The sequence below is a fragment of the Solea solea genome, chromosome 17, assembly GCF_958295425.1.
Source record: "Solea solea chromosome 17, fSolSol10.1, whole genome shotgun sequence".
Lineage (NCBI taxonomy): Eukaryota > Metazoa > Chordata > Actinopteri > Pleuronectiformes > Soleidae > Solea > Solea solea.
Genome location: NC_081150.1, coordinates 93,103 through 120,044, shown reverse-complemented (window position 1 = coordinate 120,044; position 26,942 = coordinate 93,103). Strand labels below are relative to the sequence as shown.

The 26,942-nt window shown below is 46.3% G+C and overlaps 2 protein-coding genes across 11 annotated transcripts; one reads left to right on the top strand and one right to left on the bottom strand.

Annotated features, from left to right (window-relative positions):
• The first annotated feature begins 33 nt into the window (after positions 1-33).
• cdc42bpb (CDC42 binding protein kinase beta (DMPK-like)) lies at positions 34-21,358 on the top strand. 7 transcript variants are annotated; one of them, XM_058612765.1, is made up of 39 exons: positions 34-248; positions 4,904-4,995; positions 7,053-7,136; positions 7,221-7,316; positions 7,383-7,531; positions 7,875-7,968; positions 8,055-8,255; positions 8,528-8,776; positions 8,865-9,084; positions 9,191-9,292; positions 9,670-9,803; positions 9,893-10,135; positions 10,582-10,692; positions 10,770-11,014; positions 11,101-11,206; positions 11,294-11,418; positions 11,494-11,599; positions 11,727-11,789; positions 12,070-12,218; positions 12,324-12,421; positions 12,770-12,849; positions 13,178-13,252; positions 13,336-13,407; positions 13,620-13,725; positions 13,803-13,939; positions 14,017-14,156; positions 14,643-14,724; positions 14,813-15,029; positions 15,157-15,219; positions 15,291-15,532; positions 15,621-15,975; positions 16,174-16,271; positions 16,348-16,432; positions 19,466-19,583; positions 19,762-19,879; positions 20,013-20,219; positions 20,532-20,637; positions 20,716-20,777; positions 21,017-21,358. In XM_058612765.1, exons 1-39 carry the CDS (start codon positions 77-79, stop codon positions 21,128-21,130), a joined length of 5,316 nt encoding a protein of 1,771 aa, XP_058468748.1. In that variant the 5' UTR covers positions 34-76; the 3' UTR covers positions 21,131-21,358. The 7 variants fall into 7 exon arrangements, with proteins under 7 accessions (XP_058468748.1, XP_058468749.1, XP_058468747.1 ...); XM_058612766.1 differs by having other exon boundaries at positions 9,890-10,135; positions 10,779-11,014; XM_058612764.1 differs by having other exon boundaries at positions 9,890-10,135.
• Positions 21,359-21,430: 72 nt separating this feature from the next.
• On the bottom strand, positions 21,431-26,349 carry vipas39 (VPS33B interacting protein, apical-basolateral polarity regulator, spe-39 homolog). Of its 4 annotated transcripts, XM_058612780.1 has the most exons (20): positions 26,118-26,349; positions 25,712-25,819; positions 24,702-24,794; positions 24,505-24,613; positions 24,285-24,425; positions 24,040-24,078; positions 23,902-23,966; positions 23,770-23,826; positions 23,377-23,469; positions 23,262-23,295; positions 23,039-23,141; positions 22,931-22,958; positions 22,767-22,840; positions 22,544-22,619; positions 22,338-22,472; positions 22,213-22,254; positions 21,957-22,133; positions 21,790-21,879; positions 21,604-21,708; positions 21,431-21,532 (listed from the first exon to the last, which is right to left on the bottom strand). In XM_058612780.1, exons 3-20 carry the CDS (start codon positions 24,792-24,794, stop codon positions 21,512-21,514), a joined length of 1,482 nt encoding a protein of 493 aa, XP_058468763.1. In that variant the 5' UTR covers positions 25,712-25,819; positions 26,118-26,349; the 3' UTR covers positions 21,431-21,511. The 4 variants fall into 4 exon arrangements, with proteins under 4 accessions (XP_058468763.1, XP_058468764.1, XP_058468762.1 ...); XM_058612781.1 differs by lacking the exons at positions 25,712-25,819; positions 26,118-26,349 and adding an exon at positions 25,036-25,277; XM_058612779.1 differs by lacking the exons at positions 25,712-25,819; positions 26,118-26,349 and adding an exon at positions 25,073-25,277.
• Between the last annotated feature and the right edge of the window lie 593 nt (positions 26,350-26,942).

The following is a 26,942-nucleotide window of genomic DNA, read 5'->3' as shown; positions in this document are numbered from 1 at the left end:
GTGTGTGCGCGCGCGCGGGGAGGGGGGGTGGGGGGTTGGTGTCGGGAGGAGCAGCGGGCGGAGGTCCCGGGTCAGGATGTCGGCTCAGGTCCGCCTGAAGCGGCTGGAGGAGCTGCTGCTGGAGCAGAAGGCGGCGGGATGTTTGAGCGTAGAGGCGCTGCTCGACCTGCTGCTCTGCCTTTACACCGAGTGCAGTACCAGCGGCCCCCTCAAGAGGGAGAAGCACGTCACCGACTTCCTGCAGTGGGGTAAGTATAGGTCCCGGTCCAGGACCGGGTCAAGGATCGGGTTTACATCTGCGAGTCCTTAGAAAACCTTCTCCCTCGTCTGTTTACATTATGAGGACATGATGTGAGTTTGTGAGGACACGATGTCATGAGGACACGATGTCATGAGGACATGATGTCATGAGGACATGATGTTTAATGGGGACCAAAGTTAATGACTGTTATGACGTATGAACTTCACCATCATTCAGACAGATTCCTCTTTCTTTAGCTCTTTTTTCACCTGTTTTTAGTGAATGTGACCTCACAGTGAATCTGTTCTCCACAGATTAAAAACATGTTCCGATTATTCAGTCTAGAAATGGTGCTCTAAGTTTGTCCTGCGTCCTTGTCGTCTTTGCTCATTAGGTGAAGACAAATGTACTTCTGAGCAACAATCACAACAACAAAGTCTCCGTACAGAATAATAAACATGAACTCTCTCGTATCAAAGCAGTGTAAGGACATACTGCCCATAAAGAGTCTCTGTCGCCCTCTGTGTTTATCAGTGGTCCTGCAGCCTCTTCATTTCCTTCATCTTTACAATGAATTTTAAATCAAGTGTCAGAGTTTTTACATCACGTTAAGTAACTGATGCTTTTTATTAAATTACATTACATGTCATTTAGCAGACGCTTTTATCTAAAGCGACTCACAATGGAATTGACTACAGTCAGCCAGGGGTGGAGTCGAACTTGCGACCATGATGTCTTTCGCACACGGGGTACCGGTCTTAACCCCTGAGCCACTCCACCCCCCTCAAATTTTAGACGACATTACTTTACATGTCATTTATCGGACACCTCTATCCAAATTGACTTACAATGGAATTGTAACAATTATAACATTTATATAACTATGACTTAACTGAGTCATAAACACTGTTTACTGCACTGTTGTTATTTTTATTAACATATTCACAAACACAGTTATCTAACGGTTATAATGTGTGAACAGAGGCATTTACCTGTCTGTGCATTGTAGACACTTTAATGTGTATTTAAGGTTTTCCAGGATTTGTTGAAGGCCTACAAAGGACCTGGAAAGATGCCACGATGTTGAAAGTTCTAGAGGCGTCTAACTTGTCTGTGCAGAGCATCACAGGCTGCAGTAGCACCCACTGGCCTACTTTGTTCTGGATCACTCTGTTCCCAACTGGCCTCGTTAAATTAGTCGTGATCATGTTTTAGTGTGGACAAAAAAGTCTTATATTTTGAAAAATGAGGGGTTGTGTTATAGTGTGGAGAAACAGAAACGGAGTCTTATTTTGAAAAACGAGGGGTTGTGTTATAGTGTTGAGAAATAGAAACAGAGTCTTTTATTTTGAAAAATGAGGGGTTGTGTTATAGTGTGCACAAACAGAAACGGAGTCTTTTATTTTGAAAAATGAGGGGTTGTGTTATAGTGTGGAGAAACAGAAACGGAGTCTTATTTTGAAAAACGAGGGGTTGTGTCATAGTGTTGAGAAATAGAAACAGAGTCTTTTATTTTGAAAAATGAGGGGTTGTGTTATAGTGTGCACAAACAGAAACGGAGTCTTTTATTTTGAAAAACGAGGGGTTGTGTTATAGTGTGGACAAATAGAAACAGGGTCCTTTATTTTAAAAAATGAAGGGTTGTGTTATGGTGTGTACAAATAGAAACAGGGTCTTTTATTCTGAAAAATGAATGGTTGTTTTTTATTGTGGAAAAAAAGAAACAGACTTTCATTTTGTGTGTGTGTGTGAGAGAGAGAGACTCAGATTAAAGCTCAGAGCAGATAAATAAAAGATGAACTCTTGACCAACAGTCCTCAGGGTCCTAATGCCACTGACTCTCTGCTGTCTGTGTTCATCCATCTCATCACTTCATTAAAGGGACTAGAGTTGCATGATACCCACGGTACCTACGGTACCCTGCGGAGCCAAATCTTAAAAGTTCCTACTATACTAGAAATTCTACATGACGGTACTACTGTAGATTACTATACTACAGGTGCCAGTGTTTGCTACATTGTGGCCGCCTCTACTCTTCTCCCGGCTTTTCACTGCATGCTACTCCCTTGTAAACAAACCCACATTGTAACTACTGCAACCGAACGACACAGCTGCTGAATGATTGGCTGTTTGCCTGTTACTGGTGACGTTCAGGGATATGATAGGCTGTTTGCGCACACCGGGTCCGCCCGTCTGTTAGCCAATTGGCTGTTCGTGTGTTTCTGCCGGCAAGAACGAACTCCAGGAAGACAGCTCCGCTTCAATAGAAATTCGTTTCAAAACAAACATCAAGCTAAAGTTCTGTCTCGCCCAGATGCGCGCACAGCTTACAGTCACAAACACGAGACAACACACTCACCATGGCAGAAGCACCGGGCCCGAGCGGCGAGTCTGCCGCGGCGGCAGTGGCACCACTAACTTTGCTAAAAAAAAAAAAAAACTCCAAAAGTGACATTTGGAACTATTTTGGCTTCAAACAAGGCACAGACGGTAAAGCAATAGACGATGGCCGTCCACTGTGCAGGCGCTGCCACCAAGCTATACGAGCCAAAGGAGGGAAAACACATCCAAACTCATAAAACATCTGCAGTGTCGTCACCCAGATTTATGTCGAATATCAGGTTAGTATTGGCTAATATTGGGCTATATGCTCCGTGTACAGGCTGAGGAATGAAGAGTTAAAGGATGTCAAAGTATAAAGCACATAGAAAAGGCATAAAAATATAGTTTTCACAGGGAATCAGTTCCTGTTTATTGTGTTTTGTTCTCTATGGTCTATTGTCGAAAAGATTTTTTAAAAGACTGGATTTGTTATCCTAAGTTGATTATTTATGTTAGTGAAACATAAATTAATGTGCAAAGGAAACTGAATGATTATGTTTCAGTTTTCATTATACACATGTATAAATATATATATGTGTGTGTGTGTGTGTGTATGTATATATATATATATATATATAAATATTAAAATTTATCTACGTCACATAATCGCGTCTTCATCTACGTCACATGATCGCGTCTTTATCTACGTCACATGATCGTGTCTTCATCTAAGTCACATGATCGCGTCTTTATCTACGTCACATGATCGCGTCTTTATCTACGTCACATGATCGCGTCTTTATCTACGTCACATGATCACGTCTTTATCTAAGTCACATGATCGCGTCTTCATCTACGTCACATGACCGCGTCTTCATCTAAGTCACATGATCGCATCTTTATCTCAGTCACATGATCGCGTCTTTATCTTTGCCGTATGATCGCGTCTTTATCTGCGTCACATGATCGCGTCTTTATCTACGTCACATGATCGCGTCTTTATCTACGTCACATGAACGCGTCTTTATCTACGTTACATGATCGTGTCTTTATCTTTGCCGTATGATCGCGTCTTTATCTGCGTCACATGATCGCGTCTTTATCTACGTCACATGATCGTGTCTTTATCTTTGTCGTATGATCGCGTCTTTATCTAAGTCACATGATCGCGTCTTTATCTAAGTCACATGATCACGTCTTTATCTACGTCACATGATCGCGTCTTCATCTAGGTCACATGATCGCTTTATCTACGTCACATGATCGCGTCTTTATCTACGTCGCATGATCGCGTCTTTATCTATGTTGTATGATCGCGTCTTTATCTGCGTCACATGATCACGTCTTTATCTACGTCTCATGATCGCGTCTTTATCTGCGTTGCATGATCGCGTCTTTATCTACGTCACATGATCACTTTATCTACGTCACATGATCGCGTCTTTATCTACGTCGCATGATCGTGTCTTTATCTACGTCGCATGATCGCGTCTTTATCTATGTCGTATGATCGCGTCTTTATCTTCGTCACATAATCGCGTCTTTATCTATGTCGCATGATCGCGTCTTTATCTTCGTCGCATGATCGCGTCTTTATCTACGTCACATAATCGCGTCTTTATCTATGTCGCGTGATCGCGTCTTTATCTTCGTCGCATGATCGCGTCTTTATCTTCGTCGCATGATCGCGTCTTTATCTACGTCGCATGATCGTGTCTTTATCTTCGTCACATAATCGCGTCTTTATCTATGTCGCATGATCGCGTCTTTATCTTCGTCACATAATCGCGTCTTTATCTATGTCGCGTGATCGCGTCTTTATCTTCGTCGCATGATCGCGTCTTTATCTACGTCGCATGATCGCGTCTTTATCTATGTCGTATGATCGCGTCTTTATCTTCGTCACATGATCGTGTCTTTATCTACGTCGCATGATCACGTCTTTATCTTTGTCGTATGATCGCGTCTTTATCTGCGTCACATGATCGCGTCTTTATCTAAGTCACATGATCACGTCTTTATCTCACTGTTACACGTCTGTAAACCACTCACTCTCCCACACCAAAGCTGGCATGGACACAGTAGCTGCTGGTCCTCTGCTGCCTCGTGTGGTCACTATTGTGTCACTGAGGTCAATCTGAACGTTGGATTTCAAGCACTGAAGAGACAAAATAAGACATTTGTACTTAGTGATGGAGGCCGCAGTGTGTGTGTGGGAGAGTGAGTGGATGTCGATCAACAGTTCCCATATGATGTGACATCACAATGTGTTGCGTTTGTCTGTCATTCAACACTAACACGTGTGTGTGTGTGTGTGTGTGTGTGTGTGTGTGTTCTCAGTTAAACCGTTCACCACCACTGTGAGGGACATGCGTCTGCACCGGGACGACTTTGAAATGTTGAAGGTGATTGGACGAGGAGCTTTTGGAGAGGTAAGACTTCCTGTTGACCTCCGACCCCTCCACCACACACACACAAGTCACTTGAGGATGCCTCAGATGCAGCAGGTCACATGACTCCATGTCCTTGGTCCTGACAGGAAGTAAGCTGAGAAAACAGGGTCAGTCAATTTGACCATGTGACCAGTCTGAGTCACGGTCCTCAACAGAACACACGGACAAATGTGTGTGTGTGTCCCGACTGGTTTGTTAATCAGGTAGTTAGTGAGTTAGTTACCTAGTTACCTAGTTCTAACCTGACAGAATAAAGACAGTCATTCTCCTTCATGTTGAGCTGATCTGGATTTTTCACATCATGATTATTATTAGTAAAACAATGTTATTGTGACCATTATATAAGTAACTAAGGGACTTCCTGTTTATGTGCGGTACTTCCTGTGTCTGTGAGTGGAGAGTTGTAGTTCAGTGTGTGTGTGATAACTGTAACTGTGTCACGAACATGATATTATCATCATTAGACAGAGAAGACACAAAGGTTTAAATGATGCTTCTCATCCATAGCTTTCACTGACTGCACACATGAACAGTCACGTGACCCATAAAGCTACACAACTATCGACAGGAAATGACAAACAGGAAGTCTCTGCCAACAGTTTGAAGGGATTTCTATATTCTATTATTAAATGATGATGTTGATGAAAACAATCCCAGCAGAGTCCCTTCACTTCCTCACATGGAGCCGTGTACTCTTCATCATCTTCATCGGTTCAGTCATGCTCTGACCTCCTCTTGTCATCCTCGTATTTAATGTAAATTCTGAGATTTTAAGAAGCTGTTCAAAACTTGGAAATTATGTGACGACAGATGTTCTGGGTGGTTACCATGGAGACGACTGAGCCACAACTGATAAAACATTGAAGCACAAAGTTGTGTATGTGTTCACATTGTCCACATACCAGAGGAAAGGTGTGTCAGGGGCCACACCTGTTCTCTGCCTGAGGATATGAACGAACACACACACACACACGCACTGTGGTTTGTGTTGTTGGACTTGTGAGGACATTGTCAGCCAATCAGGAGCGAGAACCCTCACATACCAGGAAGAGTGTGGTAACATGTTTTAACTGGAGGACAAAGAACAACACACACATTTAACAGTTCAACGACACACAACACAACTACACACAAGACACAACACAACTACACACAAGACACAACACAACTACACACAAGACACAACACAACTACACACAGACACACAACTACACACAAGACACAACACAACTACACACAAGGCACAACACAACTACACACAGGCACAACACTACACACAGAGACAACAACAAAGAGACAAAACAACCACAGACACACAAGACAACAACAAAGAGACAAAACAACCCCAGAGACACAAGACAACAACAAAGAGACAAAACAACCACAGAGAGACACACAAGACAACAATAAAGAGACAAAACAACCACAGAGACACACAGAGACAACAACAAAGAGACAAAACAACCACAGAGACACACAAGACAACAACAAAGAGACAAAGCAACCACACAGAGACACACAAGACAACAATAAAGAGACAAAACAACCACAGAGAGACACACAAGACAACAACAAAGAGACAAAACAACCACAGAGAGACACACAAGACAACAACAAAGAGACAAAACAACCACAGAGAGACACACAAGACAACAATAAAGAGACAAAACAACCACAGAGAGATGCAAGACAACAACAAAGAGACAAAACAACCACAGAGACAACAACAAAGAGACAAAACAACCACAGAGAGACACACAAGACAACAATAAAGAGACAAAACAACCACAGAGAGACACACAAGACAACAACAAAGAGACAAAACAACCACAGAGAGACACACAAGACAACAACAAAGAGACAAAACAACCACAGAGAGACGCAAGACAACAATAAAGAGACAAAACAACTACAGAGAGACACACAAGACAACAATAAAGAGACAAAACAACCACAGAGAGACGCAAGACAACAATAAAGAGACAAACCGGAGAGCAACAAAATGACCGACCCGTCCTCTGTTCTCTGCCCCCCAGGTTGCCGTGGTGAAGATGAAACACACAGAACGTGTTTATGCCATGAAGATTCTCAACAAGTGGGAGATGTTAAAGAGAGCTGAGGTGATGTAGCTCTGTGTTAACATGTTATATTTATATTTAACATGTTATATTTGTATTTATCATGTGAACATGTCCACTGCACAGACTGCGTGTTTCCGTGAAGAGCGTGACGTCCTGGTCAAAGGAGACAGTCAGTGGATCACAACTCTTCACTACGCTTTCCAGGACGACAACTATCTGGTTAGTATTACTAGTACTCTTATTTTACGAGTGACTGTTGCTCATTGATCGTGTGTTATACTACAGTACCTGGTCATGGATTACTACGTTGGTGGGGACCTGCTGACTCTGCTCAGTAAGTTCGAGGATCGTCTTCCTGAGGACATGTCAAAGTTCTACCTGGCTGAGATGGTTCTCGCCATCCACTCCATCCACCAGCAAAACTACATCCACAGGTAAACTCCACCCACTCTGCTTTCACGGTAATCTTTGACACCAAGACTTAAAGGGTCGTTCAGGTTCCAACCACAGCCCGAACAGTCAATACCTCATACAAGCTCCCCTAAAAAAATTGTACCTGTCACTTTAAGAGACTGTCCAGGAAGTGTAATTGTGTCTCTTTGCAGTTACTTCCTGCTTCACCTCCTCCTCCTTCCTGCACAGAATCGCAGCTGCAAACATGTTTTCATTATTGATCACAAGCTGATCAACTGATGGATCAATGATACTAGTGCCATGACCTCAGGTGGCCTCATGGTGGCCTTCTGCTGTGACTGGGTTTCTCTTGTATTTCCACAGAGATATTAAGCCTGACAACGTCCTGCTGGACGTCAACGGTCACATCCGCCTGGCCGACTTTGGATCCTGTCTCCGCATGATGGAGGACGGCACGGTAACACGGTTACTGAAGTCCTTAATCAACTCATGTTGATCGTGATAATTATTAATGTCAATGGTTTGATGTGGTGGACTCTGCAGGTCCAGTCCTCAGTGGCCGTGGGCACACCAGACTACATCTCCCCAGAGATTCTCCAGGCCATGGAGGACGGGATGGGTCGTTATGGACCAGAGTGTGACTGGTGGTCTCTGGGAGTCTGCATGTATGAGATGCTGTATGGAGAAACGCCGTTCTACGCGGAGTCGCTGGTGGAAACCTACGGCAAGATCATGAACCATGAGGTCAGAGTCAGCCACAGGGCCACTCAGGGCCACTCAGGGCCACTCAGGGCCACGCAGGGTCTACTAAAGTAGTCTGAACAGATGGTACCAGGTGTGATCATGTGACAATTGTGTGCTGCTCTACATCTTCTGCTGCTGGTTCCAGGTCATCGGTTTCTCCCCAGACACTCGTCCTACTTCCAGTTTTCTAAATCTGTGCTGCGTTCCTACTCCTCATCTGTCTCTGACTCATCATCTTCTCTGTCCTTCCTTCATTCTTTGTTTTTCTTCAGGAACGGTTCCAGTTTCCCTCCCATGTGACTGACGTATCAGATGATGCTAAAGACCTGATCCAGCGCCTGATCTGCTCACGAGAACGTCGGCTGGGTCTAAACGGGATCTCTGACTTCAAAAGCCATCCCTTCTTCTGCGGGATCGACTGGGACAACATCCGGTCCACTGAGGCCCCCTATATCCCAGATGTGTCCTCCCCCACTGACACTTCCAACTTTGATGTGGATGACGATGTTCTCAAGAACCCGGTGAGGACGATGGTCCCGGTGTGACCTTTCAACCATCCCACAGGTCAGTGACCTCATGACGTTTCCATAACGACTATGTCTCCTGCAGGACATCGGTCCGCCGCCCTCTCACACTGGATTCACCGGTCAGCATCTCCCCTTCGTTGGCTTCACCTTCACCACCGACAGCTCCTTCTCTGACCGCCGCTTCACTAACCGGACACAGGAGGACAGGGGCGGGGCCAGCGGTAACCAGGAGGTGGAAGTGTTTGAAAAGAGGATCCGCCTCCTTGAGGAGGAGAAACAGGAGCTGAGCCGCAGGCTGCAAGGTGAGGCTGACCTCTGACATCAAAACTTTGATATCAGAGTCTCAAACACTGATGACTGAGACTGACAGATCACAGCTTCTAAACTGACAGACCTCTGACCTTTTAGAGTGGACTCAGGCTGTGCAGGCTCGAGGAGGAACTTTGAGTCGAGACAAAGAAATCAAGAAACTCAACGAGGAGATTGAGCGTCTCAAGAAGAAGTTGGCAGGTGAGTTGTCGTCTGGTTTTGTCTCACGAGACTTTGACAGGAAATACCGATGAAGCTGCGTGTGAATCACATCCCTGAACCATACAAGAAACTCGCCTTTGGTTTCACTTTTTTCAATAAGTTCAAAGCCTTTGATGGAGACAAAGGGCCAGACTCTGTCTGTCTCGCTCATGCTGTGAGTGCTGTAGTGCTGTGTCCTAGCTTAGCTGGAGCTAACCCATGGCCCAAGTCATTTATATAAACAGAAAATAGTAAAGGGCCTCAAATGGATCCTTGCGGGATGCCTGTGTTTACAGTGACAAGGGTCAAGGTAAGATTTTCTATTGTAACACACTGACTTCTTATTTTAAGCCCCTCCTCCTCCTCTGCTGTCACAGACTCTGATAGGCTGGAGCACCAGCTGGAGGAGGCGGTCACCCTTAGACAGGACTATGAAAGCTCCGCCTCCAAACTGAAGACAATGGAGAGACAGGTGAAGAACCTGAGACAGGAGAAGGACGACGTCCATAAGGTGAGTGACACCAGGACACAGACGAGGACGGTGCTGTGTCTGGTCCAGATCAGGTCTCAGGTCTAACCTGAAACTCTTCCCCCAAGCAGCAGCTGTCCGATGCCCTCGAGCGTCTGCACTCTCAGACGAAGGAGCTGAAGGAGGCGCACTCTCAGAGGAAGGTGGCGCTGCAGGAGTTCTCTGAGCTGTCAGAGAGGACGTCGGAGCTGCGCTCCTCCAAACAGCGACTGTCCCGTCAGCTGCGGGACAAAGAGGACGAGATGGACGCCGTCCTGCAGAAGATGGAAGCCACGAGACAGGAGATCCGCAAGACTGAGAAGAACCGCAAGGAGGTCAGGAAGGAGAATGTTTTTATGGTGATGTGATGTCTCGTCTGTCCGTCATTGTTGGGTCTGACCACAGGGAGAACAGAGGTCAAAGGTGATTGGATTAGGACGGACATAATCCCACAATGCAGTGTGTTTTAGTTGATGTCTCAGTCTGTAACTTTATGATCTTCATTTGCTGAGTAGCCTGAACAGAGGATCACTTGTCCACGACTGGACACTAAAGGTTTATCTGATGGCATCAGCTTCATCATTATTCAGGGATTGGTACTAGTAATGCTAGTTAAAACAAAGTAACAACAGGTGTTCACCATTGTAGGGCGACAGACTCAGAAGGAGGTCAGAGACAGACGTCCTCATCTTTAGAGAGAGAGAGACTGATGTTGTCATGTGACCACCGGCGGCAGTGTTACAGGTGTGTGTGCATGTGCGTGTGTGTGTCTGTGTCACAGCTGGAAGCTCAGCTGGACGATGCCAGGGCGGAGGCGTCGAAGGAGAGGAAGCTGCGGGAGCACAGTGAGTCGTACTCCAAACAGCTGGAGGTGGAGCTAGAGGGCTTGAAGGTCAGAGGTCACAGACATGCCGGCATTAACTATTGAATAACAAATCAATGTCATCAAAGTTGTGATTTTGGTCTCAGTCTCTGCAGGGACGCGGAGCGGCCACTGGGGGAACGGAGTCTCAGCAGGAGCTGTCCCGTCTGAAGGCGGAGCTCGATAAGAAGGTCTTGTTCTATGAGGAGGAGCTGCTGCGGAGAGACTCCGCCCTCTCCTCTGAGATCAAAAATCTGCGCAAAGACCTGCACGAGTCCGAGGGAGCACAGCTCGCCGCCAACAAGGAGCTGCTGCAGTTGCAAGACAAGCTGGACAAGGTCAAGAGGGACAGGTGAGTTCAGAACCAGGTTCAGCAGAGGGACAGGTGGGTCTAGAACCAGGTAAGTCCTGATCCAGGTCTCTGTGTGTCTTCTGCAGACAGAGTGAGATGGACGAAGCCGTCGTAGCCCTGAAGGAGAAATATGAGAGAGAGAAAAATCTGCTGACACAAGAAAATCGCAAGATGACAGCAGAGACTGACAAGGTGAGTCTGTGGTACCGCATCATTCTGTGGTTCTGGTTCTTTGTGTTTTTTGTCCTGGTCCAATAACTGGCCATCTTGTCTCATCAGTTGTGTTCATTTGTGGACAAACTGACGGCTCAGAACCGGCAGCTGGAGGACGAGCTGCAAGATCTGTCGTCCAAGAAGGAGAGCGTGGCTCACTGGGAGGCTCAGATCGCCGAGATCATCCAGTGGTGAGTGAGACCTGGACCTGGAAACAGGACCAGGACCAGGACCAGGACCTGATCTTGTGTTCTTGTTTTGTCCAGGGTGAGCGACGAGAAGGACGCTCGAGGTTATCTTCAGGCTCTGGCCACGAAGATGACGGAGGAACTGGAGACGCTGAGGAGCTGCAGCCTGGGAACCAGAGCTCAGGTAACACACACACACACACACACACACACGCACATACACTCACACACACACACACACACATGCACATACACACAATTTTGTGTGTGTTTCTGTCTAAGTAACATGTGTGTGTGACATGTCATGTTAGCTTGAGTCAGGAGTGGCCACACCTCCTAGGAAGGCCTGGCCTCCTATTGGTGGTGACAGGAGGGTGAGTACATGAGTAACAGCAAGTGACGAGCTTGCATGGCTATGAGCTCGCTTGTGGGCGGATCTTCATCCATGTGTGTGGGCCTTGGAAGATCTTAATAAATCTGGGCGTATCTTAATAAATCTGGGCGAGTGTTTACTCCTCCCTAGTTTTAATGATTGATGATTGATCGGGCATTTGGGCTGCTCTGATTGGCTGGCTGTTCCATCTCTCACCCACTGTGTGTGGACAGATGGTAGTCACCATGGTAACATGTGGGTGGGGCCTCTTCTTCTCTCAGGACCCACTGTGGAAGGTGCGGCGCAGTCAGAAGCTGGACATGTCGGCGCGGCTCGAGCTGCAGTCGGCACTGGAAGCAGAGATCCGAGCAAAACAGCTGATTCAGGAGGAGCTACGTAAGGTCAAGGCTGCTCACATCAACCTGGAGAGGTCAGAGGTCACACACACGAATTACATGTCTGACTAAGACGAGCCGACTAACGTGTTCACATACAGACTGTTGATGAATGATTGAATGTAAACACCTGTGTGCAGTAAGCTGAAGGAGGCAGAGGAGAGGAGCAGGGAGGTGGGGGAGCAGATGGACAATCTGAAGAAGGAGGTGGAGGAGAACCGCTCCCGCTCTGACAAAGGTGACACTTCCTGTCATGTGACTCCTTTGTTTCTCAGCTAAATTTGAATGTCAATCAAACAGCAACCCTAATGAACAGGATAATGTGTTTTATTAGATTATTATTATGCCACAGTGGTGTGAGCGCCCCCTGCTGCTGAAAACACTTTTATCCACTTCTGCATCAGTTTGTCTTTATCTCACTGTGAGACGGACGTCTGTAAGCCACTCACTGTCCCACACCAAAGTCTACAGAGAAAATCACTGATTTTCATTGTTTTATCTGTCTCTGTCTGTCTGTCTCTCTCTCTCTCTCTCTCTCTCTCTCTGTCTGTCTGTCTGTCTGTCTGACTGACTGTCTCTCTCTCAGGTCTGAAACTTCCAGATTTCCAAGACTCAATTTTTGAGTATTTCAACACTTCACCTCTGGCTCCAGATCTAACATTCAGAGTAAGTCCTTTTGTCTCTGTCAGTAATTCTGTCTGTGATTCTGTCTGTGATTTTGTCTGTGTCTCTGTAATTCTGTCTGTGATTGTGTCTGTGTCTCTGTCTGTAATTCTGTCTGTGATTCTGTCTGTGTCTCTGTAATTCTGTCTGTGATTGTGTCTATGTCTCTGTCTGTAATTCTGTCTGTGTCTCTGTCTGTGTCTCTGATTCTGTCTGTTATTCTGTCTGTGTCTCTGTCTGTGATTGTGTCTGTGTCTCTGTCTGTAATTCTGTCTGTTTCTATCAGGTTGTGACTTGGGACCTCTCACATGTTTTCCTGTTTTACTTGCAGACTACAGACATAGACTCCACCCCTCAGAGGTCAGAGGTCACGTCTCCATCATCTTCTGCTGCCTCTGAACACGAGGTGAGTCGTGCTGCATCACTCTCTATGTCAAAGGTCACGGCGTGTTCGTCTGCGTGACTCTGGACGCTTCTTTGTGTCCACAGGTCGTTTCAGTGGCGTCTGTCCCAGTAAGCCCCGCCCCCATCTACCAGAGCTCAGCTCTGACCACACCAAAGGTGAGAAGTCAGCTGTGAGAGGGTGAGAGGTCAGCGGTGAGAGGGTGAGGTCAGCAGTGAGAGGGTGAGAGGTCAGCAGTGAGAGTTTGAGAGGTCAGCAGTGAGAGGGTGAGAGGTCAGCGGTGAGAGGGTGAGGTCAGCAGTAAGAGGGTGAGAGGTCAGCAGTGAGGGGGTGAGAGGTCAGCAGGTGACCTTGTGTGTTTGTGTTTCAGCCTAAAGCCCATGAGCTGAGCATTAAGACGTTCTCCAGTCCCACACAGTGCACACACTGCAGCTCACTGATGGTCGGCCTCATGCGTCAGGGATTCGCCTGTGAAGGTACTCGACGCCTTGTCTCTGCTGTATCAGCTGAAGTCAGTGTCACACTCACTCTCTGTGTGTGTGTGTGTCCTCAGTGTGTTCCTTCATCTGCCACGTTTCCTGTAAAGACCACGCCCCCCTGGTCTGTCCAATCCCAGCAGAGCAGGCCAAGCGGCCGCAGGGCGTCGACGTCCAGAGAGGCATCGGCACCGCCTACAAGGGTTACGTCAGGGTAAAAGTGACTCAGCACTTTCTCTGCAGTAGCGAAGCTGCTGACTCAGCATTAACTCAGCCCCTCCCTCCTGTCAGATTCCCAAGCCCAGTGGGGTGAAGAAGGGCTGGCAGCGGGCGTTTGCCGTGGTGTCCGACTGTAAACTCTTTCTCTACGATGTCCCAGAGGGAAAGTCCACTCAGCCCGGGGTGGTGGCCAGTCTGGTCCTGGATCTCAGGTAATTGGTCCAACTGCATGTCCAGGTGTGTCTTCAAGTTATTAGTGAATTGTTAAAATTCCTCTTCACACCATGTTAATGAATGCATTAATGATAGGTCTGTGAAAACATGAGGACAGGTCTGAGAAAACACAAGGACAGGTCTGTGAAAACATGAGGACAGGTCTGAGAAAACATGAGGACAGGTGTGTGAAAACATGAGGACAGGTCTGAGGACAGGTCTGTAAAAACACGAGGACAGGTCTGTGGAAATATGAGGACAGGTCTGAGGACAGGTTTGTGAAAACACAAGGACAGGTCTGAGGACAGGTCTGTGGAAACACGAGGACAGGTCTGAGAAAACATGTTCCTGTGCTCTGGAGGCGTGGCTTCAGAGGGAAGTCTGGACCTCTGAATTCCAAATGTAGTCTCCAACAGTTTTTCCAGGATCTCCAACCCGACCTTTAAGGTTTCAATGAGTATGTTTTAAAGTGCTGATCTTCTCAGAGATGAGGAGTTCTCCGTCAGCTCTGTCCTGGCATCAGATGTGATCCATGCCACCAGAAAGGACATCCCCTGCATTTTCAGGGTAAGAAACCCCATCCTACCTGACCCCCTCTCCGCCTGACCGTTGACCTATGTTCTGTCCTCATCGTGGTGGTCTTTGTCTTTGTCAGGTGACTTCCTCGCAGCTGATCTCGCAGCTCTCCTCTGTGTCCCTGTTGGTCCTGGCGGAGAGCGAGGTGGAGAAGAGGAAGTGGGTGCGGATCCTGGAGAGTCTGCAGAACATTGTGACCAAGAACCTCCTGAAGAGCCGACAGGTCCATGTCCTGCATGAGGCCTATGACGCGTCGTTGCCTGTCATCAAGACCACACTGTCAGCCGCTGTTCTTGGTCAGTGTCAAAGTTTCTGTCCTGGTTTGTGATGAGACATGGGACAGTACCTGTCCTGACTAAAACAGTCAAACTAGGTCAGCAGGTGTCTCATGATGACGTGATGTGGGACCTGCTCTGTTTGCAGATCGAGAGCGGATCGCCTTGGGAACAGAAGACGGACTATTTGTGGTTGAAGTCACCAGAGACGGTGAGACTGAGTCAGAGACGGTGAAAGTGAGTCTGACATCGAGTCTAACTTCTCCTCCTCCCTCCCTCCAGTGATCGTGCGAGCAGTTGACAGTAAGAAGGTTTATCAGATCGAGTTGATCCCAAAGGAGAAAATGATTGCTTTACTCTGTGGTCGGAACCGTCAAGTTCACCTTCACCACTGGGGGGCGTTGGAGGGAACAGAGTCGGCATTTGACATCAAACTGACAGAGACCAAAGGTTGCCAGTCTCTGACCGCTGGGGTGCTGCGACCTGGAGGCCCCGCCTGCCTGCTGGCATCTGTCAAACGGCAGGTCAGAAACCCGACCCTGATGCCGAGTACCTGGTTCTGGTTCTTGTGTTGGTTGTGGTCATGTTTTGGTTCTGTCCTCTCTCCTCTAGGTCCTGTGTTATGAGATCACTCCGGCGAAGCCACACTATAAGAAGCTGTGGGAGGTGCAGGCTCCAGGATTGGTGCAGTGGTTGGGTATGGTGAAGGAGCGGTTGTGTGTCGGGTACCCATCGGGCTTTGCACTGCTGACCTTGCAGGGGGAGTCGTCCCCCATCAGCCTGGTAAACCCCGCCGACCCGTCGCTGGCCTTCCTGTCCCAGCAGCCCCTGGACGCCCTTCATGCTCTTGAGGTTGGATCAAGTGAAGTGTTGCTCTGCTTCAGCCAACTTGGCATTTATGTGGACGGACAGGGACGCCGTTCACGCACCCAGGAACTGATGTGGCCGGCCACGCCCCTCGCATGTGGTATGTCTTTACTGCTCAGGTTAGACAGGATGGAGAACAGGTGCATATGGGTTTTAGGTGTGGTTTTTAGGTGAGTGTAATAGGCATGAAGTCTCAGGTGAGTGTAGACGATACGTGAAGTCTCAGGTGAGCGTAGACGATACATGAAGTTTCAGGTGAGCAGTGTAACAGGTGTGAAACCTGTCCTTGTTTCTTCAGGTTCTAACTCCTCCCACCTGACGGTCTACAGTGAATATGGAGTCGACGTGTTTGACATACACACCACTGAGTGGGTTCAGACCATCTCTCTCCGAAAGGTAACCAATCACAGCACAGTGTAGAAGCAGCCAATCACAGTGGAGAATTTCTGAGGACGTTGTCTTCTGTCCTCAGATCAGACCTCTAAACGTTGAAGGGACCTTAAACCTGCTGAGCTCTGAACCACCGCGACTCATTTATTTCAGCAACATGTCTTCAGGTACCAGCAACACACCTGAACACACCTGACACCTGAACACAACTGAACTTTGTCTGTCTGTCTGTCTGTCTCTCAAATCAACTGTGTTGACAGCTATAAGTATTTAGGCACGATCACTGATTTCAAACTGACCTTCACTAAGAATTGTGAGGCAGTATGTAAAAAAAGCCATCAACGCTTGGCGTGTCTTAGGAAATTGTCCCGTTTCCATATTGAGAAAAAGTTGCTGACACTGTTCTACCAAGCCTTCATCGAATCCCTTCTGTCTTTTTCTCTTGTAGCATGGTTTGGTAATCTGGCACTGCAAGACAGGAACTCGCTTAACCAAATAGTTTAGTGGGTAGGTAGACTTATTGGGGATTCTCAACCCAGCTTGTCAGTATTCTACCGCACTCAGTTGCAATGGAAGCCAGGTCAATTAGTGAGAACTGTTCCCATCCCTTAAAGAGCGAATTCCAGCTCCTCCCTTCTGGCCGTCGGCTGTTGGCCCCTAAGGGGAAAACAAAACGCTACAGGATTAGCTTTGTGCATGCTGCCATTTCATTATTGAATGAAATAGGCATAGGCTAACTTATGTACATATGTCTCCCCTTTCTGCTCAATGCTGTACTAACGCACTTTAATTGACGGTCGCTGAGATTCTTTGGTTTGCTGTCTTGTGTATGTTGTAATGTTTTGCTTGTTCTTTAACCTGCGACAATGATTTTATATTTCATTTCTGGTATGTGTGAACTGCTGTATTTCCTGTCTGCACAATAATTTAGATAAAGAAACCTTGAACCTTGAACCTTGAAATCAAAAAGGTCTTTATCGTCATGGTAATGTACATCCTACATTGCCAAAGCATATCAACATTTATCAACGTTGTTCTTTCAATCTTATTTACACACTATATACAATATGTAAAATATCTGTATTTTAAACACACATATTACCAGTAGTAAATAGAGAGAGCAGCTGCTCTTCTGTCCCTCAGTGTCTGGCAGCTTGACACATATTGTGCTGCTCATGGTGCATTTCCTTTTATCTCCCAGGACAAACTGTAATGCAGCTTTGTCTGGGATGTTTTCAAATTCAATGTATTGTTGCAGATTTTGGGGTAAAACGAGTCTCTCAGGTCTTTGTTATGTGTGGCAGTGTAGTAAGTGCAACTCTGTCTCCACCTGAGCACTGTCTGTCCTCTCTTGGTTGCAAGGTCTGTCTGTGTCGACCTGTTGTCACTTAACCTGTATGGAGTCAGGGTCTTCCTCAGTCTGGGCTCTTTAACTGTGGTCAGATATTCTGCTCATGTGTATTCACGGTTTAATGCCAGGTAACATTCTAGTGTGCTGTGAGTTTTTCTTGACTTTTCCCAGTAGGTAGTATCATTTTCCTTCTGTTTGCTGATCATTTGGTTGGTCCAGATATTTTGGGGGGTGTTTTGAGGCAGGGGAGGGTTGGTGGTGGTCAGCCTCCGGACCAGCTGGCTGAGGCCACTACTCTATGTTGTTCTCTTGGCTTTGTAAGGCTTGGTGGTGGTATGAGGCGGGGTCACTAGTTTGGAGGTGTTTATAGAATGATATGGCTCTTTTCTGGATGTCAATAAGGAGTGGGACCTGGTCTAGTTCAGCTCCAGTTTGGTGTTTTTCTCTGGACTCTAAGAATGTATTTGCAGAATTCAGTGTGGAAGGTTTCAATTTGATGTTTGTCCCAATTAGAAAAGTCTTGGTTTGTTAATGGACCCCATATTTCACTACCATATAATGCAATTGGCTGGATTTAAAGGTGACATAGAATGCTTGTATCACACATATATGTTAGTTATGGAGGTCTACTTACGTATATTAACTTGTTTTCATGATTAAAAACCTCCTAATCGCTGCAAACGAGCCGATCAAAATATCTCCTCACTGACGCTCTCGTCAGCCGCGCTGTTTCAGACCAAAACCACACCCCCAGAATGTGGACTGTGTTGTGATTGGCCAGCCAACAAGAGCTTTCCCACTGTCCTGTGATTGGCCAGGTACCTGGAAGTGACGTAATAGATAGGCTAGCTCTCAGATACACAGCTCCCCCTCTGGCACGGTGGATGCTCTGCATCTCAGCAGCTACAACGAGAGTAGTTCTTCTTCTTCTTCTTCTTCTGCGGTTGAATGTACGCAACCGGATGTTCCCGGACTAGTGCCCCCACCGGGAGGCGCTACAGTGGTGAGGATTTCTGATGACGACATCAAATTAAGGAAGTGTCGATCCGCTTCGCAGAGCCCAGGAAAACAATACAACACTATTTTCTCAGCAGTGGCTGAACTGAAACTTTAGGGTTTCATAAACGAGGTAATGACGCAGATACACACACAAACGCAGCGTTAATTGGAGCTTCCGGTCTATGTGGGCTTTAAAAATTTTGAGCCAGATTGGGATTGGAATATTAATTTTAGTGGATTTTTGTATTGCATAAAATGCCCGTCTTGCTTTTTCTCTCAGCTGGTTTATTGCAGGATTGAGGATTCTAGCATTGATGTCCCCGCAGACCAGCATCTTACCCGGGTTTTGGTAGTGACTGATACCATCCTCTTCTTTAAAGTATGGGGATTCTGAGGGGGGTATCTATGTATATCACGCATAAGAATATGTCTTCTTTTAGCGAGATTGTCTCCCTTTGTATTTTAAGACAAATGTGGGATTCACCTATTGTTACTGCTTGGATGGAGTGTGTGTGAGGTACGTTTTAATCCAGATAAGCATCCGCCCTGAATCTGCCTTGAGTGACTCCCTTGAGTTTGGTTGAGGGTACAATCATTTCCCTCTATCCTGGGGGGCAGCCAGTGGACTCCTCTGCTCAGAACAATCACAGTTCTGGACTCTTTTAGAAAGTCTGTGTCTCTGCTCCTGGTCCCAAAGGTAAACAACCTTAAGCCCTGGATGTTCCAACAAGCACTTGTAAAGCATTTGAGTTCCATGGTGATCTGCAGTGTAGTTTGTTTTTAAGATGAGATAAACAACAACTGTCTTATGCTTCTGTGTCTCTGTCTGTCTGTCTCTCTGTGTCCACAGAGGGCGACCTAACCATCCCAGAGACATCGGATCACAGCAGGAAGTTGATGGTTCGAACCCGCAGCAAGAGGAAGTTTCTGTTCAAGGTTCCTGAGGAGGAGCGACTTCAGCAGAGAAGGTGACTCGTCAAAATAAGAGTGAATCAGACCACAGATTCACCAAAATAAAAGCAACTTGAAAAACAAAACAGCAATTTAAAAAAAAAATGTAACTTAGATTTGTAAAAACATAAACACTGAACCTAAAAGATGCTAAGTGATAGCATGACTCGTGTGTGTGTGTGTGTGTGTCCACAGGGAGATGCTCAGAGACCCTGAGCTCAGATCAAAGATGATCTCTAACCCAACAAACTTTAACCACGTCGCACACATGGGACCAGGTGATGGGATGCAGGTGCTCATGGACCTGCCTCTGGTAACTCCGCCTCTTCCTTTAACTCCTCCTCCTCATACCAGCATGTTCTCCACCTTCACCTCCTCCCCTTCCTGGCACTGACTCCTCCTCCTCTCTTCTCCTCTGCCCCTCCTCTTCCTCCCTGATTGTTCAGGTTGGTGATGTCACCTCCCTCTCCTCCTCCCCCTCTCCCTCCTCCCGTCACACCCTCATCTCTCCTCCTTCCAACTTTGAGCACGTCTATCACATGACGTTGGTGTCGGCTGGCGCGTTCTTGCAGAAAGAATCCTCCTCTTCCTCCCAGCTGAGCCTCCTGCAGCCTTCCTCCTCCTCCTCCTCCTCTTCCTCCCTCACACACCAGGTGTGTGTGTGTGTGTGTGTGTTTTGGGGTCAGAGGTGAACTTTCTTGGTCCACTCTTGTCTTACTGCTTCTTTCTTCACCCTCTTGTCCAATCACTGCGAGGCTTGTTGTCCTAGACTCCTCCCCCATTTATAAACACTGGTGCTGTGAGTGATTGACAGACCCAGTGTCACAACCACGCCCCTCCTCTTAAGGGCAGAGGTGTTTTTATTATGTGAGACACTTTGTGCGACATTTGTTTTATCAATAAAATTTGACTGATCTTTTTCAAAGTCAATGATTCAATTAATGATTCTGTGTGTGTGTGTCCAGAGTGTGATGATGTCTCAGGACGACTCAGTTAAAGACAAGCCCCGCCCCCTGTCTAGTATCTCCCGGCAACAGAGAAGCAAGACACAAATCACACGCACAGCGTCAGGTAAACACATACACACACACACACACAGACACACACACAATGACATCATCAGTCAGTGATGTCATATTTTCTGTTCAGATTTTGGGGGCGGAGCTTCATCTCGTGGTGTGTGTGAATTAGAGGACAGAGACGACAGAGAGGTGAGAGCTGATCAATAATCATCTATAATCATTAATAATCATCTATAATCAAAAATCAACAATCATTAATTAGTCATCAATAATCATCACTAATCATCAGTAATCATTAATAATCATCAGTCATCAATAATCATCTATAATATTAATAATCATCAATAATCACACATGATCATGTGACTGTTTATTAACCTTGTCTGTCTGTCTCTCTCTCTCTGGCTGTCTGTCTGTCTCTCTCTCAGCCGGACTCTGACTCGACGAAACACTCGACTCCCTCCAATAGCTCCGCCCCCCCTAGCCCTAACTCCCCCCACCGCAGTCGGCTAACCCTGGACAGCCTGGACTCTGAGTCGTGAGGCCCCACCCCCTGAGTCTGGGACCACGCCCTCCGGTGTCACACTGTATGAAATGATTTTAAAGCTTTTAACTTGCACATCGTCTTCTTCATTTTGTAGAAAAAAAAAACCTTTGATTTAATGTTGGTGATAATATTTCCTGACCCCACCCCCTCCTAGCCTGGGGGCGGGGACTCACAGTTGAATGTTTGTATGGAAACAGAAACAATAAAAGAATCTGAAGTGAAACGTCTGCTTCGTTCATGCAGAGGTCAGAGGTCACCAAGGTCGTGACCTCTGACCTCTATTAAAGAAGAAGAATTTTGAAAGTTTTTAATGTTTTTAATGTTTTAATCTTCACATAAAAAGGGCTGTGATTGGTCCGTGCTGTTGCCATGGTGATCAGTTTTTCCAGCGGATTTGCTAAAAAAGAAGAAGAGATGAGTCGCATGAAGATAATGATGATGATGAAGGTGACTCCTCCCCCTCCTCACCGGGTTTTCCAGAAGCTCGTCGATCTTCTTCTGAGCCGCTGAGCCACTCTCCACCTTCTCTCGGTATCCTAGCAACAGCTGCCGGTCCTTCAGGTCCCGGTACGTCTGACAGAGATAGATCGCGACAGTTAGTTTGCTTGTTTTAGCCCCGCCCCTCCCAGGTAACGTTATGTGATCACGTCTCACGTTAATGACGATGTCGTGACATTTGTGTTTGTGAGCGAGTGAAATCCTCAGGTCGGCGTCGTCGACCAGAGCCACGTACTCCTGCAGCACCTGTCCGTCAAACAACACACCTGTCAACACCTGTCACGCCCCCTCCTTCCTCCTCTGCTGGGTACACACCCTCTCACCTGCGCGGGGGCCGAGTTTTTGTGCAGGACGTCGACGACGCGGTGGAAGCCGAGTGGAGCTTTTTTCCGGGTGAAGCCGAGCCAGTTCCTGCTGCGGAACAACGCGTCCACGTCTGACCACGCCTTCAGCTTCACTCTCGCCGCCAACGCCGTCACAAAGAACTGCTTCTCTGAAATCTGAAGCCACAGGTACTCACCTGTGAGGGGGCGGAGCCACCCACGCAACAAAGACACTCAGGTAAATGTCAGTTCTCACCTTGAAAGTGTGACGCAGGCTCAGTGGACTGCTGAAGGTCTCCTGCAGACACATGATACAAACACACGTGTGTTTATATATGTGTGTGTGTTTGTGTGTGTGTGTGTGTGTGTTGCCGTGGTAACCTGGGCTTCACTGTAGTGGTAGAGGCAGCTGTAGTGCAGAGTTGGGATCAGTGGCATGTTGAGGATTGGCGCTTTTCGTGGAAACTTATGGAAGATTTCCACCTTTCCTTCACGCTCGTTCTTTCCATCCGTTGCCTAGCAACGAAAACAAAAGAGTCTGAAGTGAAACCTGAGTTTTCACAAACACACACACAAACAGATCTGACCTCCATGATGATTTGTCTGTCTAACAGAGTGAAGTGATCCTGAACATGAGCCAAGTCGTCAGCAGAGAACGGAAGACTGGAAACAAACAAACAAACGGTAAATAAACAAACAGTGAATAAATAAACAAACTGTGAATAAACAAACAAACTGAAGAAAAAAAAGGGAATAAACAAACAGTCAATAAATAAACGGTAAATAAACAAACTATCAGGTGTGACTCACCTGACACAGCTCTTCAGGAAGTCCCGCCTCTTGTTTGCGTCTGAGATGTTCAGGTGTTCTTTGTACTGCAGAAGCTGTCGCCATGGAAACAGCAAACTGTCACTGTTGGCATGTATGCTGTTGGCATGTATGCTGGTGTAGCATGTGTACCACTGTATACATACCACTGTGTCCTCTGTCCTGCCCAGAGATCTGAGGACAGACAGACAGACATGAGACAGGCGAGAGACAGACAGACATGAGACAGGCGAGAGACAGACAGGTGAGAGCACCTGAGCAGGTCCAGCAGCAGTTTCTGGTCTCTGGTCTCCGTCAGATAATGGATGAAATGTCTCAGAGCAGTTTGTCTGGACTCGAGCTCCCGAAACAAAACCTCTGAACAAAAGACACAAGAAACAATCCAGGACCGGATCTGACCCAGAACCGGGTCTGACCCAGGACCAGTTCTGACCCAGGACCAGATCTGACCCAGGACCAGGATCAGAAAAACCTCACCTTTACTCAGAGTCCTCTTCAGATAAATCAAGATCTAAAAAAAAGTAGAATGTTACTTTGTGTCTGTAATGTTGTGAATAAAGTGTGTCCTGAATGATTTTGTAAATAAAGTTACAGCAGTGATGACGTTTCCGTCGTGAGCGCTGACGGAAAAATCCAGAAGAAGAAGTTTGTCGTGAAGAGAACGAAACTTTTCCAGAGACACCACCTGGAAGACAGAGGACACATTCACTCAATCACTCACTCACTCACTCACTCAGTCACACATTCACTTGCTCAGTCCCATATTCATCCATTCACTTAGTCCCATTTTCACTCGCTCAGTCCCATATTTACTCACTCAGTCACACATTCATCCATTCACTCAGTCACACATTCACTCGCTCAGTCACACATTCATCTATTCACTCAGTCACACATTCACTCGCTCAGTCCCATATTCACTCGCTCAGTCACACATTCATCCATTCACTCAGTCACTCATTCATCTGAAGCGTGACCTTCTGACCTTTCCCTGCTGCATCCTGTGAACCGTCTCCTCAGGCGACCAATCACCGACCAGGTCCTGACATCACGATGACATCATCATCATCAGTCACATGATCCAATAATCAGGTTAACAGTGCTGTAATCAGATTACCTTGTATTCAGATTTTGGTTTCCGAAGTTCTGGAGCGTAGAGTCTGACAGATGAGTCTGTGAGGGCTGAAACACAATGAAATCATCATCACTCACTCACTCACTCACTCACTCACTTTCATCCGTTCATTCTACTCACAGTCAGTGAAGGACTGAAAGTTTGCTCCTTTCATTTTTCCTGCAGAGAAACAGAGGAAACATCTGTCAGTTATCTGTGTGACCTGCTGGTGAACACATGAATCATGTGACCTGCTGGTGAACACATGAACCGTGTGACCTGCTGGTGAACACATGAACCGTGTGACCTGCGGGTGAACACATGAACCGTGTGACCTGCTGGTGAACACATGAACCGTGTGACCTGCGGGTGAACACATCAATCACCTTTAAACAGAGAACTGAGTGAGTATCCTGAGTGGCTTCTGCTAACGTTTGCTACATCTGTGCTGATTCTGGGGAAGGGGGTGGGGTCTCTGTCTGTCCTCTGATTGGACGCTGCCGTCTCTTTGACCGACCATGAGATACCTGTAGAGAGACGGGACGATTACAGACACACGGCAGCCAATCAGAGCGCAGCGTGTTGCTGGCAGTAATGATGTCATACTGCCGACGGGCTCGCCGCTCCAGCTGACTCTCTCCACGTCGTCTTCGTCGTTGTCTTCGTCGTCCACCAGGCCACGGATGCTGTTCACCGCCCGCTTCGACTCCTGCAGCTGAAAACACACCACAGGTGTCGTCACCATGTCGACCACTCACCCTGTCACTGTGACGTCATCGTGTGACATCATCGGGAGGATTTACCCTGCTGAGCTCATCGTCTTCATCGTCAAACGTGAACGCTTTATACTTGGAACTGTTCCAGTAGTCTTCTTCATCTGTCCTCGTCTTCATCATCTGACACACACACAGACAGACAGACACAGTGAGACAGACAGACAGACACAAACAGAGACAGACAGACAGAGACACGACATTATCGAACTGTTAAACGATCTTCAAAATAAACAAGTGTGTGTTCAGGGTTAGCAGGAGGCTACTTAGCATGCTCGTAACATGCTAACAAACGCTGAGAAGCGGCGGCAACTGACGTCATTCCGCGAATATTTAACATGGGCGTGTCGCCGATTGAACACACCTAATCGATTGATGTGGTCAGTGATCAGCTGTTTTACCTTCGCTGCTGGATCCTCTTCTCTGACGGAAATGTAACGGCTTCCGGCTGCGCGGTGGCAGCTGGGAAATATAGTGACGCGAGTGGGAGCTTACGTTCTGAGCGTAGACATATTTACGTAAAAAAAGAAAGAAAAAAAGACAGGCCGTTTCTCAATACTCAAGTAAGCAAGTATGTACTTGCTTACTTGGGAAGTATATACTTGAGAAGTATACAAGTATGTGGCTGTTTCTCAATACTCAAGTAAGCCAGTATGTATGTATTGTTCTGCTGTTTGAATGGTGGCTGGCGCCAAGTGCTGCAGCCTCATTACCGCCACCTACAGTGTTGATAAATGAACATATGAAATACTTTGAATAAATGCTTATATATTGTTATTATTTTCACATTTTAAATATTTAACTTCATTTAATAATTCATTTCTATTAAAATATACAACACAATGTGGACAATAGATATTACAGCATTGTATTGTATGTACTGTATTGTAAACGTGCAACTTTCCTCTCCTTTTACCATGTGCAGTATATAAAATAACATCCATCCACTCTGCTGTACAATGTACTGTATGCACTATCATATACTGCATATTTCCCTTACTGGCTCCCACTGTAAATACTTGAAATACTTTTTTACTTACCCTTCTAATTTTTATCGAAGGTATTGGTGGACTGTTTTGTTGTTTCTTCTTTTCTTCTTTTATCTCTTCACTTGCACTACTAGAGCTGTCCTTTAATCTCGTTGTACACTGTATAATGGCAATAAAGGTTATTCAGATTCTGATTGTAGAGTAGTGTGTATATATATATATATATGTATATATATGTATATGTATATATATATCTATATATATATATGTGTGTGTGTACTACTCTATAAATATACTGTATAACTTTACATATCTAATATTTACATATTATATTTAAATACAGATACAATGACCGTGCAATTTTAATATAAATCTAAAATTCAAAGTTAAAATAAATAAAACATTAATGATATACAAATGTTTCCATTAATAACAAGATAACACGTCAACCACAAACCTATGGATCACACCGAACATGTAATGACAGCGACGTCTGAGCCAGCGGATCATTTCATCAGGACAGGCCGAGGTCACGCTGCTCTGTGCCGGGCACAGTGAGCGCCGAGCGTCCGCACAGGCGGAGTTTATCACCTCCGACAAACGTCGCTGCCAAACTATAAATACGTCAGATCTTCATACACAAACCACATGTTTGAATTCTAAATGACTAATTTCTCGCCTCAAATGATGTTAAAACTTTGTTCCTGGACACAGAAAAATATTTATTTCAGATTTATATTTCTATTATCTGCTGCTATGCTCCGCCGAAATGTATTCTGGGATACATGGCCACGCTTAAGTCACCTCTGATCCATATTTGGTAAAAATGGGCGGAGCGAGAACACTTCCGGGATTGAGAACCGTCCTCGCTGTTCGCTTACTTGAGATTAAGGGAGTACACAAGTACACACAAGTACACACAAGTATGGATATTGAGAAACGGCCAGTGTGTATGTGTTTCCACCGGCTCTGCTCAGCTCTGCTCGGCAAAGTTAAGTTTCCACGAGCGTAGAACGTTTTTTTAGTTCCTGCTCTGGTGATTACTACGCGTGACGTCACCAGTCACTGTCGGCCACTGATTGGTCAGAGTGCCGTCACAGGAAGAGACTTTCGACAGAACTGAAGCCGAACACTGCCGAACTGTAGATGAGTTAAAAAGACTTCAGAATCCTGAACACGTAAGTTAATCTCTAACAATTGCCAGTGAAATGTTTAAAATCTCAGTATTTAACACAGGATTCTGGTTTATTTAGAGACTGTCTTTGTATGCGTGTGCATGTGT